Source organism: Microcebus murinus, chromosome 12 (assembly GCF_040939455.1).
Source record: "Microcebus murinus isolate Inina chromosome 12, M.murinus_Inina_mat1.0, whole genome shotgun sequence".
NCBI lineage: Eukaryota > Metazoa > Chordata > Mammalia > Primates > Cheirogaleidae > Microcebus > Microcebus murinus.
Genome location: NC_134115.1, coordinates 46,745,675 through 46,761,430, shown reverse-complemented (window position 1 = coordinate 46,761,430; position 15,756 = coordinate 46,745,675). Strand labels below are relative to the sequence as shown.

General features: G+C 37.7%; 2 protein-coding genes across 3 annotated transcripts in view; one reads left to right on the top strand and one right to left on the bottom strand.

The window, feature by feature from the left end:
* MLLT3 (MLLT3 super elongation complex subunit) overlaps nt 1–15,756 on the top strand; it is a 254,723-nt gene that overhangs the window by 68,872 nt on the left and 170,095 nt on the right. The window lies entirely within an intron of this gene.
* Nucleotides 7,693–9,242, bottom strand: LOC105874184 (isocitrate dehydrogenase [NAD] subunit beta, mitochondrial-like). Its single transcript, XM_076008774.1, is given in 3 exon segments — nt 7,693–7,833; nt 8,165–8,641; nt 8,643–9,242. Coding segments are annotated over 3 exon segments (1,152 nt in total). The 5' UTR covers nt 9,237–9,242; the 3' UTR covers nt 7,693–7,752.

Genomic DNA, 15,756 nt, shown 5'->3' with positions numbered 1-15,756 from the left:
CCCCATAGTGACTATCCTAGTGGGTTTAAGGTGATATCTCATTGTGGTTTTGATTTGCATTTCCCTAATAATTAGTAATGTTGAACATCTTATGCTTTTTGGACACTTGTATATCTTCTTTGGAGAAATGTCTGTTCAAGTCCCATGCCCATCTTTTAATTGGAATATTTGTGGGGTTTTGTTGCTATTGAGTTGTAAGAGTTCTTTATATATTCCAGATATTTATCAAATACATGATTTGCAAATATTTATTCTCATTCCATAAGTTGCCTTTTCACTCCATTGATTGTTTTTCTTTGCCATGCAGACGTTTGTAAGTTTGATGGAGTCCCATTTGTCTATTTTTACTTTTCTTGCCTGTGCTTTTGGTGTCATATCTAAGAAATCCTTGCCAAATCCAATGACTTGAAGCTTTTCCCCTGTGGTTTTTTTAAAAGGAGTTTTGGTTTAGGTATTTAATCCATTTTGAATTAATTTTTGTATATGGCTTAAGGTACAGATCTGACTTCTTTCCTTTGCATGTAGATACTCAGTTTTCTCAGCACTATTTATTGAATAAACTATTCTTTCCCTGTTGTGTTGTCTTGCTATCCTTTTCAAAGATCATTTGAGCATATATACAAATATTTATTTCTGGGCTCTCTGTTCTATTGATTTATGTGTCTTTCCTTACAACATTACCAACTGTTTTGATTCCCCTGTTATATAGGCATACATTGTTTTATTGGACTGTGGGTTAGTGCACTTTACAGTATTGTATTGTGTTTTTTACAAATTGAAGATTTGGGGCAACCCTGTGTTGAGCAAATCCATTGGCACCATTTTTCCAACAGCATGTGCTCACTTTGTGTCTTTGTGTCACATTTTGGTAATTCTTGCAATATTTCAAACTTTTTCATCATTTTATCTGTTACAGTGATCTGCAATCCATCATCTTTGATGTTACTATTGTAATTGTTTTGGGGCACCACAGACTGTGCCCATATAAGATGGCAAACTTAATTGATAAACATGTGGCTCTACAGACCAGCTGTTCCACTGTCTCTCCCCTTCTTCTGTGGCTTAGCTGCTGCCTGAGACACAAAAATATTGAAATGAAGCTAATTAATAACCCTGCAATGGCCTTTTAATATTCAAGTGAAAGGAGGAGTTGTACATCTCTCACTTTAAATCAGATGCTAGACATGATTAAGCTGAGTGAGGAAGGCAAGTTGAAAGCTGAGATAGGCCAAAAATTAGGCTTCTTGTGTCAAATGGTTAGCCAAGTTGTGAATGCAAAGGAAAAGTTCTTTAAGGAAATTAAAAACACTGCTGTAGTGAATGCACAAATGATAAGAAAATGAAACAACCTTATTGCTGATACAGAGAAAGTTTTAATGGTCTGGATAGAAGATCAAATTAGCCACAGCATTCTCTTAAGCCAAAAGCCAATTCAGAGCAAGGCCCTAACTCTCTTAAATTCTATCAAGCCTGAAAAAGGTGAGCAAACTGCAGAAGAAAAGATAGAAGCTAGCAGAGGCTGATTCGGGATGTTTAAGAGAAGAGCCATTTCCATGACATAAAAGTGCAAGGTGAAGCAACAAGTGCTGATGTAACAGCTGTATAGCAAGTTATCCAGAAGATATAGCTAAGATCATTCATGAAGGTGGCTACACTAAACAACAGATTTTCAGTAGATAAAACAGCTTTCTATTGGAAGAAGATGCCATCTAGTACTTTCTCAGCTAGAGACGAGAAATCAATGCCTGGCTTCAAAGCTTCAAAGGAAAGGCTGATTATCTTGTTATGGTCTAATGACTTTAAGCTGGTAACTTGAAATTGAAACCAGTACACATTTACCTTTCTGAATATCCTAGGGCCCTTAAGAGTTATGCTAAATCTACTCTGCCTGTGTTCTATAAATGAAAGACCCAAACGGAAGATGATAGCACCTCTGTTTTAGCATAATTTACTGAGTATTTTAAGCTCATTGTTGAGACCTGCTGCTCAGAAAAAAAAGATTCCTTTCAAAGTATTACTGCTCATCGACTTGGTCACCCAAGAACTCTGATGGAGATGTACAAGAAGGTGAATGCTGTTTTCATGCTTGCCAACACAACATCCTTTCTGCAGCTCATGAGTCAAGGAGTAATTTTGACTTTCCAGTCTTCTTATATAAGAAATACATTTTGTAAGGCTTTAGCTGCTGTGTAGATCATGATTCTTCTGATCTGGGCAAAGTAAATTGAAGATCTTCTGGAAAGAATTCACCATTCTAGATGCTGGTCCTGGGAGGAGGTCAAAATAACATGAATAGTAGTTTGAAAGAAGTTGATTCCCACTCTCATGGATGACTTTGAGAGGTTCAAGATTTCAGTGGAGGAAGTTACTGTAAATGTGGTGGTAATGACAAGAGAACTAGAAGTGGACACTGAAGACATGACTGAATTGCTGCAATCTCATGATAAAACTTGAAGGTGTGAGGAGTTGCTTCTTATGGATGAGGAAGGAAAGTAGTTTCTTGAGATAAGATCTACTCTTGGTGAAGATGTTGTGAACAATTGTTGAAATGACAAAGGATTTAGAATATTACATGAATTTATTAAGCTGCAGCAAGGTTTAAGAAGATTGACTCCAATTTTGAATAAAGTCTACGGTGCGTTAAATGCTATCAAACAGCATCACGTGCTGCAGAGAAATCTTTCATGAAAGGAAGAGTCAATTGATGTAGCACACTTCATTGTTATCTTATTTTCAGGAATTGCCACAGCCACCCCAATTTTCAGCAGCCAGCACCCCCAACAATCAGCAGCCATCAACATCAAGGCAAGATTCTCCACCAGCAAAACGATTACAACTCACTGAAGGTCAGATGATCATTAGCATTTTTTAAAAAATTTATTTTAAGAGATGGTATCTTGCTCTGTTGCTCAGGCTGGAATGTAGTTGTACCATCATAGCTCACTGTAACTTTGAACTCCTTGGTTCAAGTGATCTTCCCATCTCAGCCTCCCAAGTTGCTAGGACTACAGGCACAGGCACATGCCACCATGCCCAGCTAATTTTTTTAAAGAAAATTTTTGTAGAGACAGGGTCTCCCTGTATTGCCCAAGCTGGTCTCAAACTCCTAGCCTCAAGCAGTCCTCCCATCTCAATTTCCCAAAGTGCTGGGATTACAGGTGTGAGCCACTGTTCCCAGCCCATTCTTAGCATTTTTTAGCAATAAAATATTTTTAAATTAAGGCATGTATGTTGGTTTTATTTTAGACATAATGCCATTACATATTTAATAGACTACAGTGCAAACATAACTTTCACATGCACTGGGAAACCCAAAAATATATGTGGCTTGCTTTATTGCAGTGTTTCCTGTGATATTAGTTTTACTGTGGTGGTCTGGAGTTGAACCCCAATAGTCATGTTTTTGAGGATCTGAATAGAAATGGTTATATAACTTTATTGATAATAGCTTACTTCTCTCATTTTTTTAGAGTTTATAACTTCTTACGTTTTGTATCCATTGTCATATTCCCTGAAGTATAAGGGAATTTCTTTTCTTTTGCCTTTTATCTCAAGAATGTTTGGAACAACTTGGATGTGTGAATGTACTCTTTTAAAAGGGATGGCAGATGGTGTGAATTTAGGTAGGAATGTTTGCCTTCTCAGGTATTGATCTTGAGGAAGAGGTAGGAAGCCAGGGAAGGAGGTTGGGACTGTTTAATGTAGAAATGTGGTTAAGACTCTGGAGCCAGATTTCCTGGGTTTGAATCTCAGATATGCCACTCACTTAGTTGTGAATTTTGAGTGAGTAATTTGACCCTTTTGTTTCGGTTATTTGATCTGTAAAATAAAGATAATGTTAGAACCTACCTCATAGGAATGATAGGAGTGTTAAGTGAATTAAACATAATGCCTGTCACATATTAAGTGCCATTTTAAAGTGATATGTTTTATTACTTTGAATATTACAAATAAAAGTGAAAATCACATATTAAGTGTTACTTAAAAGTGGTATGTTTTATTACTTTGAATGTTAACAAATAAAAGTGAGACCATGAGATGCATTCTAAGGTTCTGAAAAGGCTAACCTTTCTAATTCCATCAGAAATAATAAACAAATGGGGCACATACAATTGCTGTCCCTAAGACCTCTGACACCCGGAAAGTCTAATAGGAGATTATGCAGTCTCAGGTCCCTGGAAGTTTCCAAATCTTTTAATGATTATAAGAACATTACATTTATATCAAGGAATATTACAAATGCTGCCATGGAGTTTATTATTTGTCTTCTGGTTGTAGTTAATTTTTTTTTTTAAGGATGTGTAAAACCTGGGGAAAGATGAAGATTAATGTATTTGAACAGCATACTGCTTTGATATTGGAGTGCCTATAATATGCCATATCTGTCAAATAAATTTTGCAACTTGGACTTTACTTTCATATTGCAATAAATCATCTGAAGGATTTGAAGTTTATAAATTTAATGGTCATGCTTTTAAATTTCATTTTCTTGGGTGTTTTAATTACATTTAATATTTATAGCTTGTATTGCTTTATATTTGAATTATTCCAAATATTTGCAAAATAAACATGAAAGTTCACATTGGAACCAAGGATTTGTTTGAGATGAGTATATCTCAAGTGGCAGGACCCCCTCACCCCATTCTCCTTTTAAAATGTAAATGAATGAAAATTTCAAGTGTTCTTTTATTAGGAAAATCATGCACTGGAATTTATGATTCAAGATGTTTGTGAATGGTGAGATCATCTCTAGGGATCTAAAAACATTCTTCAGATAAGTGAATGTACCTAAAAAATCTTTTCATGTACAAGAAGAATGTAATACACCATTTTCTCTAATTTTTATATTTCCATAACAGATTAAAAATATCCCTACCCCCCTACTCCAGACAAATGGAATATTCCCAATTTTGTAGAATACATTCAGGCATCAAGGGAAGCACACCTGTGTATGGCACCAATCCCCTGTGCAGTATACATTGATTTGCCTTAGTTATACATTTCTCGTCCAGCTGTAATAACACTGAGTACTTGTTTGCTTTCTTCAGCCTATTTTAAAATGTGTAAGATTTTTTAATAACTGCAATTAAGTGAAAGGTAAGTATATGTGAATGCATATGTTGAAACAGCTCATGTATGGCCTTAAACAATTGGCTACTTTGGGGCTTCCCATCTATAGTTTGACAGCTGGCAACGCAAGGTACCGAGGTTTCATGGTCCTGGATGTTTGTGTTTCTGAAGGCCTTGGTTATAAGTAAAGAACCAGGCGGTTGTTCTTCATTTGGGCTGCCGATCTTAGATGTTCTATAAAGCTGCTCCTGTCTATAAATGTAGCACTTATATTTTCTGCACAGTATGTGCCTGTTGGCAATATTTTTGTTTTTCTAGTTATACAACCACTACCTACAGGAGGAGTCCCATACCAGCGTGGAGAAGAAATAGTCTTGGCTGGGTAGTTTGCAATGATTTTGTAATTTAAAAAAATGCACAAGTAGATTTTTATTAAAACAAAACAAAACAGGTTCTTATATAAAAGATTATCCTTCAGGAAAACTCATTAATATTCAAGAGGAAATTTAAATTGGAAGCACTTTTATTAAAAGTGTTGTGGAAGGAAGTAGGTCTTTGTTTGGCCTGTGATACTGTTTTCCCTTTCATTCATTCATCTTTTTCTTCTAAGCTAACTATGGCTGAAATTGGCTCATTAGACTGACTCATTCCAAGAGAACCATAGGAATATAGCATTTTAAATTTATCACTAGCATTTCATAGTGGTTTTTATGATGTGCTCACTGTTAAAGGGGGTGAAGGAAACGGTTGGATAATCCCAGCGTATTCTTTTTGCCTAAATGATAGCCATCAAAATCTAGGGTCAGGAATGGCTTTTTCATGGTGTCTTCTGTTATCACTGTGTGCACTGCCAAAACCTGTGACACTTGCTCACTTCCAAGGATATAGCATGAGCCAGAAGTGCAAGCTCTGTCTCAATCATAGGATGATACCACAGAGGCATTCTCTTCTCTCTGTTTTGCTATCCATTTATCCCCTGCTGTCTAGTTTTTTTTTTTTTTTTTTATAAAAAGATGCTAGTAGTAATGTTCTTCATATGGCTGAATTAATGACAAAGCATAGATTTCTAGCTCTTTGATTTTTCTAATGGATTAATTGGCTCTTTGCCTGCTTGACTACATTAAGAAAAGAAAAATCCCCCTTTAAAAATTACAGCCGGAAATATACCTGTGATGGACTCTTAAAAGCTATTTTATATTTAATAAGTGCAGGAGGTCCTTATAATGTTTTGTTTAGTAATAAAATCACATAGCCATGTCTGCCTCTTGATGGTTTAAAAGACAACCTCGTTGGGCCTAATTTATGCCTTGTTTGGAAATTTCTAGCTAAAGGATGGATGGACATCTTCCTATTTCTCCTGTTTTTAACATTTGCCAGTATCAAACAGTTTTTGTAGTGATGTTATTGAGGATGTGGTGCATGTAGGAATTTGAGATGATCAGTTAATCAAGTCTTCGAAACTGTACTTAATTGTGGTGAGCAAGTCTGCTCCACTGAGACCTTGCTACTTGAGTGCTGGTCAGTATGCACTATAATCCTAAATGTGCTCTTTGCAGAGTCTTTTCTTGTTGACTGTATGTTTATTTCTTTCAGTAACTGTTTTGTCTCTCATTACTCAAATATTTTATGATTGATTTTTTTTTTTGGATGTGCATTTCCTTCCTTCTTCTTAGTTTCTATTAAAAGTGTATTGTTTCTAAAAAAAGCCTTGCAGGCCCTGGCCTCTTTGGCATCAGGGCTCTCTGGGGTAGACCTGATTAAACCCCTATACTGTTGCTGCACTTCTTTGCTTGTGTTTATGTGGTCGAGAAGGTAGTTCTCCGTAGTATTTGTGGTTCAAACTGCTCATTCCTGTTTGTGTTAGACCATGATTAGTGTCTTGGTTCCTAAACTTTTTGCATTCTAATTTCTTAAAATGCTTGCATGTTTAGTATGCTTATTCGAAGAATCTTTAGTAAACAGTACATTTTTAATTCACAGTCTCATTTTCTATTCATCTAGGGAAGGCATAGAGAGTGAAAATGAAGGGAAATGCTACAAGGCTCAGAACTTTTCATATAATTCCCGTCAATTCATAACTATATCTAAACTTTATTTGAAATTCTCTGTATGGTAGCTTATATATAGGGCTAAAGTAGAAACATAGGATCACTTTTTAAACTGGACCTTTCCCCAACTTTTCAGAGGTAGAAAACTCTAAAGATGGATTTATAATGAAGATTTTCTCCATCATTTTCATTGCCATCAGTGTTTACCTTGCTTGGTTTTTAAAAGTTGGGTCAATTCTCCCATAGTAGCAACTTTCCAAAGACATGGCTTATAACATTTTCACAAATAGATTTGTTAAATATTTAATATTTCTCCTTTGAAAGTCTGCCTTTTGTGCAGTAACTGTTGAATTTTGTGGTGGTAGGTGTTTTTTTTTGTTTTTTGTTTTTTAGGATGACTTTATTTTAAAATATTTAATTGACAAATTAAGATGGGTATACAACATGGTAATTTGATATACATGTACATTGTGCAATGATTACCATAATCAAATTAATTTAACACATCCATCACAGTCCATGCTGCACATTAGATGCCCAGAACTTGTTTATCTTGTAAGTGAAACTTTGTACCTTTTTTTTTTTTTTTGTATCACATTTTTTATTGAACATCTTATATAGGTATGGGCAGGACCTATGGGAGGGGCAGGGCAGCAATGACAGCCTCAGTGAAGTCGTGGCAAGTGGCATAGCCACCCATGTCAGAGGTTCGAACCTGTGGGAGAGAACTGTCATCATCCCAGCAGCCTGGGCCCTACCCCCACCCCCAACACTCCCACCACCACCACCCAACAGATGCAGTTCCCTAAGGAAGCCAGCCCTAGGACAACCTAGGCTCTGCTCAGAAAGATGGCTATGGTCCACTGTCTAGAGGTTCGAGATCTCTTCCCTGGTCCACTGTACTGAAGGAATGTATAGGTGGTATATGGTCCTTGTGAGGTTGGAAGGAATAAAGGGCTTTAGCTGCCATAGGGGTGCAGGTGGCCGATGACAGACTGGATGAAGTCGGTTGTGGTGCTGTAGCTGCCCATGTCTCGAGTCCGCACCTTGCCGACTTTGATCACCTTCTTCACCGACTCTGCAATCATGTTGGAGTGATAGTCAAGGTTGAGATGTCGCAGCATGTTGGCAGCTGACAGCAGCATGGCCGTGGGGTTGGCTATATTCCTGCCCACTGCCTGGGCAAATGGGTGCCGGGCACCCATCTCAAAGACTGCGTACTCCGCACTGTAGCTCTCACCCGGGACCACACCGGCTCCCCCAACCAGACCAGTAGCCAGATTGTCAATAATGTTCCCATAGAGATTGGGCATCACCAGCACATCAAACTGGTAAGGATTCTGCACCAGCTGCATGCAGCAGTTGTCTATGATCATCGTCTCAAATTTGATTTTGGGATACAGTTCAGCAATTTCCTCACAGCACTGCAGGAACAACCCATCCCCAAGCTTCATGATGTTGGCCTTATGGACAGCAATGACCTTCTCCCGCCCATTCTTGGTGGCATAGTCAAAGGCAAACTTTTGCAATCCGCTGAGACTTGGCTCGTGTGACAATCTTCAAGCACTCAATCACACCCTTTGCACTCTCATGTTCCAGAGAGCTGTACTCCCCTTCCGTCTGCTCTCGAATGATCACCAGGTCTAGATTGTTGTGCCGAGTCATGTACCCAGGAAGTGACTTCACATGGACTACGTTGGCACATAAATCCAACTTACGCCTCAGCCTCATGTCGTAGGAGGTTAGTTCCCCCTTATACTCCATCGGGGTGTGGATCTTTCCAATGAGGGCCACTTTGTTCTCCTTCATGGACCTCAGCACCTGCTCCAGCTTCTCCTCAGATGCCGTATTCTGCACCTCGCTCAGGTGGTGCTCCTGGAACTCCACTGGGACACCAGCAGCCTTGAACACCTCCTTGACAGCGTGCATCAGCTCAGGCCCCACACCATCTCCTGGCAACATGGTCACGGGAAAGGCACCCTCCACCTTCACGTCCTCAGCCTGGCCCCGAGAGGCAGCTTGCGCCGCGGCCGATGTACCCAGACCTCTCCATGCCCCGGGGTTGCTGGCGGAGACCAGCGCCCGGGTCAGCCAGCGGACACCGCTCAGCGACGCCATGTTTTCCGCAGGCGAAACTTTGTACCTTTTGACAAGCAACTCTCCATTTCCCCTACCCCTCAGCTCCTGACAATTACTGCTCCGCTCTCCGAGTTCAACTTTTTTAGATTCCACATCTAGGTGAGATCATGTAGTATTTGTCTTTCTGTGTCTGGCTTATTTCATTTAGCATAATGTCCTCAGGTTCATCCATATTGTTACAAATGGTAGCATTTCCTATTTTCTTTATGGCTGAATAATATTCCATTGAATGTATGCACTGCAATTTGTCCATTCATCTGTGGATGCACACTTAGGTTGTTGCCATATCTTGGCTACTGTGAATAATGCTGCAATGAACTCGGGGTGTAGGTATACCTCTTTAAGATACTGAAGGTATTTCCTTTGGATATACCCAGTAGTGGGATTGTTGGATCATATGGTAGTTTCATTTTTATTTGTATTCTTTTTAAGAGATAGGATCATGTTGTGTAGCCCAGGCTGGAGTGCAGTGGTGTGATCATAACTCACTGCAGCCTTGAATTCCTGGGCTTAATCCTCCCACCCCAGCCTCCTGAGTAGCTAGGACTACAGGTTTGTGCCACCATGCCTGGCTAATTTTTTTCCTTCTTTGTCAAGATATGGGGTCTCATTATGTTACCCAGGCTAGTCTCAAACTCCTTCTGGCCTCAAGCAATTCTCCTGCCTTGGCCGTGCAAAGTGCTGGGACTATAGGTGTAAGCCACTGCACCCAGCCTTTTTAAAATTTTTAGAGGACCCTCTATACTGTTTTTTATAATGGCTGTACTAATTTATATTCTGGTAGTAGATTTTTTAGCAGCCATTAAGATGACATTTTTCTGAGTGTTCTAATGATATAGGACAAAATTGATGACACAAGTTGAAAAAGTAGGCCCATTATATACCAATGTGTATATATATATATACACACACACACATATATAGGTTTTCCATACTGTATTTCAAACAAACAAAAAATAACCCTTTGAAGTGTTGCTGGTGAATCTTTGCAAGGGTCACTCTGGCTGAGCAATATTTTCAAGATTATTGCGGACTTTATCACATAGTTGAATACCTTAATTTTACAGATTAAATGATGGCTGGTAACATTTATTGTTTTGCATGAAGTCATGACATTTAGGGCCCAGTACCAGATCTATAATGGATCACAGCTGTGAAAACAACTTTGAGATTAATTTGGTCATTTTTGTGGGCTTTTGAATAATGCTGCCTATCACTATACTAACAAATAGTGAATGTTTTGTAAATATTTGTTTAGTTATTTAGTATAAACTAAAATTGTCTTTTAGCTTTCCTATTGAATAAATAGTTTACACAGATAATATTGAGAAGTTTTATTGGAATAATGAAAGGAGTCTTCATCTTTCCCTTCAAAGATTTTTAAAATTTGTTTTTCATTACTGTCTTGTGTATTTGATATTTTGAAAATGACAGGGAGTCAACAATTTCTTAGTCTGATGTAAAATGTGATTATACATCGAGTGGCATAATTCCTGTCTTAGAAATTGATTGAAATTAATGTTGATAGTGAAAGTGAGAAAAAAGGAAAAAGTTCAAGGGAAGATAAATGAGAAGTGAAACTTGCTTCTCATTGAGGAGGCTACAGAATTAGAGTGGTTGCCAAGCAGGATAAAGTCCCAATTCAGTACTTGATGAAGAATTAAAATAAAGATAAACAATGCCTTAAAAAAGATAAAAACACATGAATACAAAATTGAAAGGAAAATATATTTGAAAAAGCAACTGTACAATGGATAGAGAGAGAAAAAAGAAGGAATAGTGTGTCTTAAAACAAAAAAGCTAAAAGCAGAACTATTAATAGATTATTTTTGCATTTGTCTTTTTGGGAAAAAATTAAGAAATATCTTGAGATTATAAGTGGATGCATTAAAATAAATTTGGTTGAAAAGAAGATGTAAACAAATGATGTAATCCATAATTTCTTCAAAATGTACAAGCAATTTGCAAAGGACATTTGGATTGTGCCTTACTAAATACTTGTTTATATTCAGTAATTGTTTTTGTGAAGGTGTTTGCCAGACAGATAGCATGGATGTGGATTTCTGAAAACATTTTTCAGATCTCGAAAGAAAGTTTTTGGATAAATTCCTCTTTATGTCATCTAGGAACTGATGTCTTAACCTCTATGTCTTGGAAGATTTAAGGTCTAAAAAAATTTGTTAGGTAACTTGGCCAACATAGTCTCTAAGGAGCTTTGAAGTGCTTTTTCTGCTGGCCATGCATTTTGCCTCTCATTGTATACAAATAAAATGCACATGTCCAATCAAAGCTTTAGCATTAATAATTCTTAACTGTTTTCATATTGAAATGTGTGTGCATGATAGTCTTGGTAATTTTTTATCATGTAGTGAGGAATGAGGGTAACAATGATACTCTTTTATTTATGAAGGCACTTTATTGAGGTTTTTGTCTTTTCTATCTTTGCAGTTATTCATCATACTCATCAACAAAGTAATAACATGATATTTCTAAGCAAAATTAACAAGCATTAACATTTATGCCCAACTCTTGACATGTATGTGCTTTCCCTTGAAATAAGAATCAATTTAGGCCGGGCACGGTGGCTCAGACCTGTAATCCTAGCACTCTGGGAGGCCGAGGAGGGCAGATTGCTCGAGATCAGAGTTCCGAAACCAGCCTGAGCAAGAGCGAGACCCCGTTTCTACTATAAATAGAAAGAAATTAATTGGCCAACTAATATATATATATATATATATACACACACACATATATATATATATAAAAAATTAGCCGGGCATGGTGGTGCATGCCTGTAGTCCCAGCTACTCGGGAGTCTGAGGCAGGAGGATTGCCTGAGCCCAGGAGTTTGAGGTTGCTGTGAGCTATGCTGACACCACGGCACTCACTTTAGCCTGGGCAACAAAGTGAGACTCTGTCTCAAAAAAAAAAAAAAAAAAAAAAAAGAATCAATTTAAAAACTACAGATTGAAAAAGAGAATTGACTGATTTTGAATTTCCCTTCTCTTTCTCTGTAGTGGAGGTAGTGGATAAAAGTGCAGCCCCAGAAAGGAGAAGGAATCAGAGACATGAAAGTAAAACTCTCAGTTTGAATGATTAGCCTGGATGATAAAGAACTGGATTAGTCATCTTTGCCAATCTTGACTGTTATTTCCCATGCCTTAGTAGTGGTCCTTGGTATAAAAATAAAATTGTGAAACAGCAAACATAATTCTAAAATGATCTCAAGATAAAATGAATATTTTTATGAACTACTTGTTCTAAGCAAGCATTGCTTGATACTTTTAGAGCAAGGTCAATTAAGTGAACTAATTTGAGGTTCCTTGTTATAAACTAGACATTCATTTTGTACTGAATCTTGGTATGTCCTGCTGACATATTCCAATTTGGCTAAGAGAGTTATACAGGTCAGTTTTTAGAACTTCCGATCTCAATATATTTTCAAATTAAATTAAGAACATAATTTTTAAAGGGAGCCTTTCTCCCTAAAGAGCAAAAGTCAATATATTTTCAAATTAAATTAAGAACATAATTTTTAAAGGGAGCCTTTCCCCCTAAAAAGCAAAAGTGGTTGCCTTAAGTTGGTTAAAATAACAAAACAAACAAAAACCCTTTCCAGTATAATTAAGGTCTCCAACCCGTTTTGTCTTTTCTGCTTGAGCTGGTGGTTTTTAAAACCTGGTTGCACATTTGGATCACCTGAGTTAAACAAGAAAACCCAAGCAAGCCAGGCACAGTGGATTGTGCCTGTAGTCCCAGCGACTCAGGAGGCTGAGATAGGAGGATAGATTGAGGCCAGAAGTTTGAGAACAGCCTGGGTGATATAGTGAGACCCTGTCTCTTAAAAATAACCAAACAGACAAACCCAAACATGGGATGTGTAGCCAGATTCTAATTTTAGTGGTCTCAGGTAGAGCCCTATTATCAGTAGTTGTAAAATGTTCTAAGATAATTTTAATGTTCAGCCAGAGTTGATTACCCTGAACTAGCCTCTTGCTGACATCTGTAGTATGCCACTTGCAGTCTTTGATTTTTCTGGACATTGGCCTTCCGTGCACCCTGAACTTTCATACAGTACAAATTGAAATTCCCTGGGCTACATTTCCTTTACCTGAGCTTTGATATATTAACTGAGTACTTTGAATAGTTTTACAGTAGGCTGCTGTCTGGGCTAAATGGTGGTCCAAAGATATGTCCACGTCTTAATCCTTGGAACCTATAAATGTTACCTTATTTGGGAAAAGGGTATTTGTAGGTATGTTAAGCTAAGGATCTTAAGATAAGGAGATCATCCAGGATTAGATATCCTGTGTTTACCTAAATGCCAGTGTTCTTTTTTTTTTTTTTTTTTTTTTTTTTTTTTTTTTTTTTTTTTATTTTTATTTTTTTTTGAGACAGAGTCTCACTTTGTTGTCCAGGCTAGAGTGAGTGCCGTGGCGTCAGCCTAGCTCACAGCAACCTCAATCTCCTGGGCTCGAGTGATCCTTCTGCCTCAGCCTCCCGAGTAGCTGGGACTACAGGCATGCGCCACCATGCCCGGCTAATTTTTTTATATATATATCAGTTGGCCAATTAATTTCTTTCTGTTTATAGTAGAGACGGGGTCTCGCTCTTGCTCAGGCTGGTTTTGAACTCCTGACCTTGAGCAATCCGCCCGCCTCGGCCTCCCAAGAGCTAGGATTACAGGCGTGAGCCACAGCGCCCGGCCCAGTGTTCTTATAAGAGAAAGTAGAGCCGAAGATGGGAACATGGATTGGAGTGATGGGGCCAACTGAAGGAATGACTGTGGCCACCAGAAGTTGGAAGAGGCAAGGAACAGATTCTCCCCTAGAGCCTTTGGAGGGAGCACAGCCCTGATGACATCTAGATTTCAGCTGAGCGAGACTGATTTTGGACTTCTGCCTCAAGAACTGTGAGAGAATAAATTTCTGTTGTTTTAAGGTACCAAATTTGTGGTAGCGTGTTATAGCAGCCACAGGAAGCTAATACAGCTGCCTTTCAGCTAACAGTTGGGTTTTGGAGGCATGCTGTCCCTATCAACACAGCCATATATATTTGTGTAATAGAGTAAATATTTTATTGCATTATCCCACTTTATAAAAATAAGTTGAAATAAGAGAAAAGCTTTATATATTTGTGTGAACACATGCTCATATTTATACACACACACAGTGGTATATCTGTAATCTTAATAGTGATTGAGATAAAGATGGAAATCATTAGGATGGGTCTTTAACCTCAATTAGATGCTCATTAGATTTAAACTGTGTTTAATGATGAAGCAAAAGAACACAATTAATGAACACGTACCAAATGCTGGAACTATTTTGTTGAAGATTGTTTCTAAAAACGTGAGAGATAATTAGGGATTTTAATAAACTTCTGTTGCTCTGGGAATAGATCATCTTTTATAACATTTACTGTGCTTCGTTGGTTCTGAGGTGTACCACTTTCCTCATTTCTGAAATCAGGATATCTTGCGATGTGTTCATTTAATGTGCTCACCTCAGGATGTTACAGAATAAATGGTGTCATTCTAAAATAAAGTTATTTTAGAATTGTGGCACTTAAGCAAGGCTGTGTGACTTTTCAGATTTGACTCTCGGATATTCAGTCTGAGCACATTTTCTGAGATGTGTTATATAAGAAGGCCAAGCAATACCTATATGAAGTTCTGAAGCTTTAGTGGTTCTAATTATTATTTTTTGCTTTAGTTCCCCAGAGCTACCAGTAGTAGAAACTTAAGTTTTATATTGATTTTGCTTGTTAAGATGCAGAATGTTTAGTGGAGAAATCATGGACTTTAGAAGTGACATCCCTCAATTCTTAGGTTAGTTCTTCTGCTGATTAGCTTTGATGTTAGGTGAAGAATTAGTTTCTTTGGCAAATGAGGGATAATACCTCTATTACAGGCTTGGGGTGATTAAACGAGGAAATGTATCTAAAGTGTTAAGCAAAGCCTGTCCAAAACTCTATACCCCACTGTTATCTGCCCTCATTTTTAGCCAACCTACTTGGTGCCCAGTAAAGCTTTGAACCTTAGGAAAAAAAATTAATGTTCACCTGGGAATAAGCTCATTCTGACTTGAATTTTGCTGCTTATGGCTCTTTGTGTTCTTGCTATTATTTCTCTATTTTATTTCACTTATATAAGCTTATTAATTTCTTGATGGTCCACCTCAAAATTTTAATTCTTTATATATCCGTCTCTGTTTATAACAACCTTAAATTTGATCATTCTTTGTTCTTGTGTTCTTAGAACACTTATAGGCTGGTGACATAATCTTAACTTTTGATCTTATACTGTTTTGTGTTTTCCATGTGTGGTATATCATGTTCATACCAAATAGATTAAAAGTCCAATATGTACAGTAAACATATGAAGGGTGCCTAACTTCATTAGTCATTAGGGAAATGCAAATGAAACCACAAGGTGATTCTAGTACACAACTGCCAGAATGGCTAAAATTAAAAAGACAATAAAGTATTGGCAGGAATA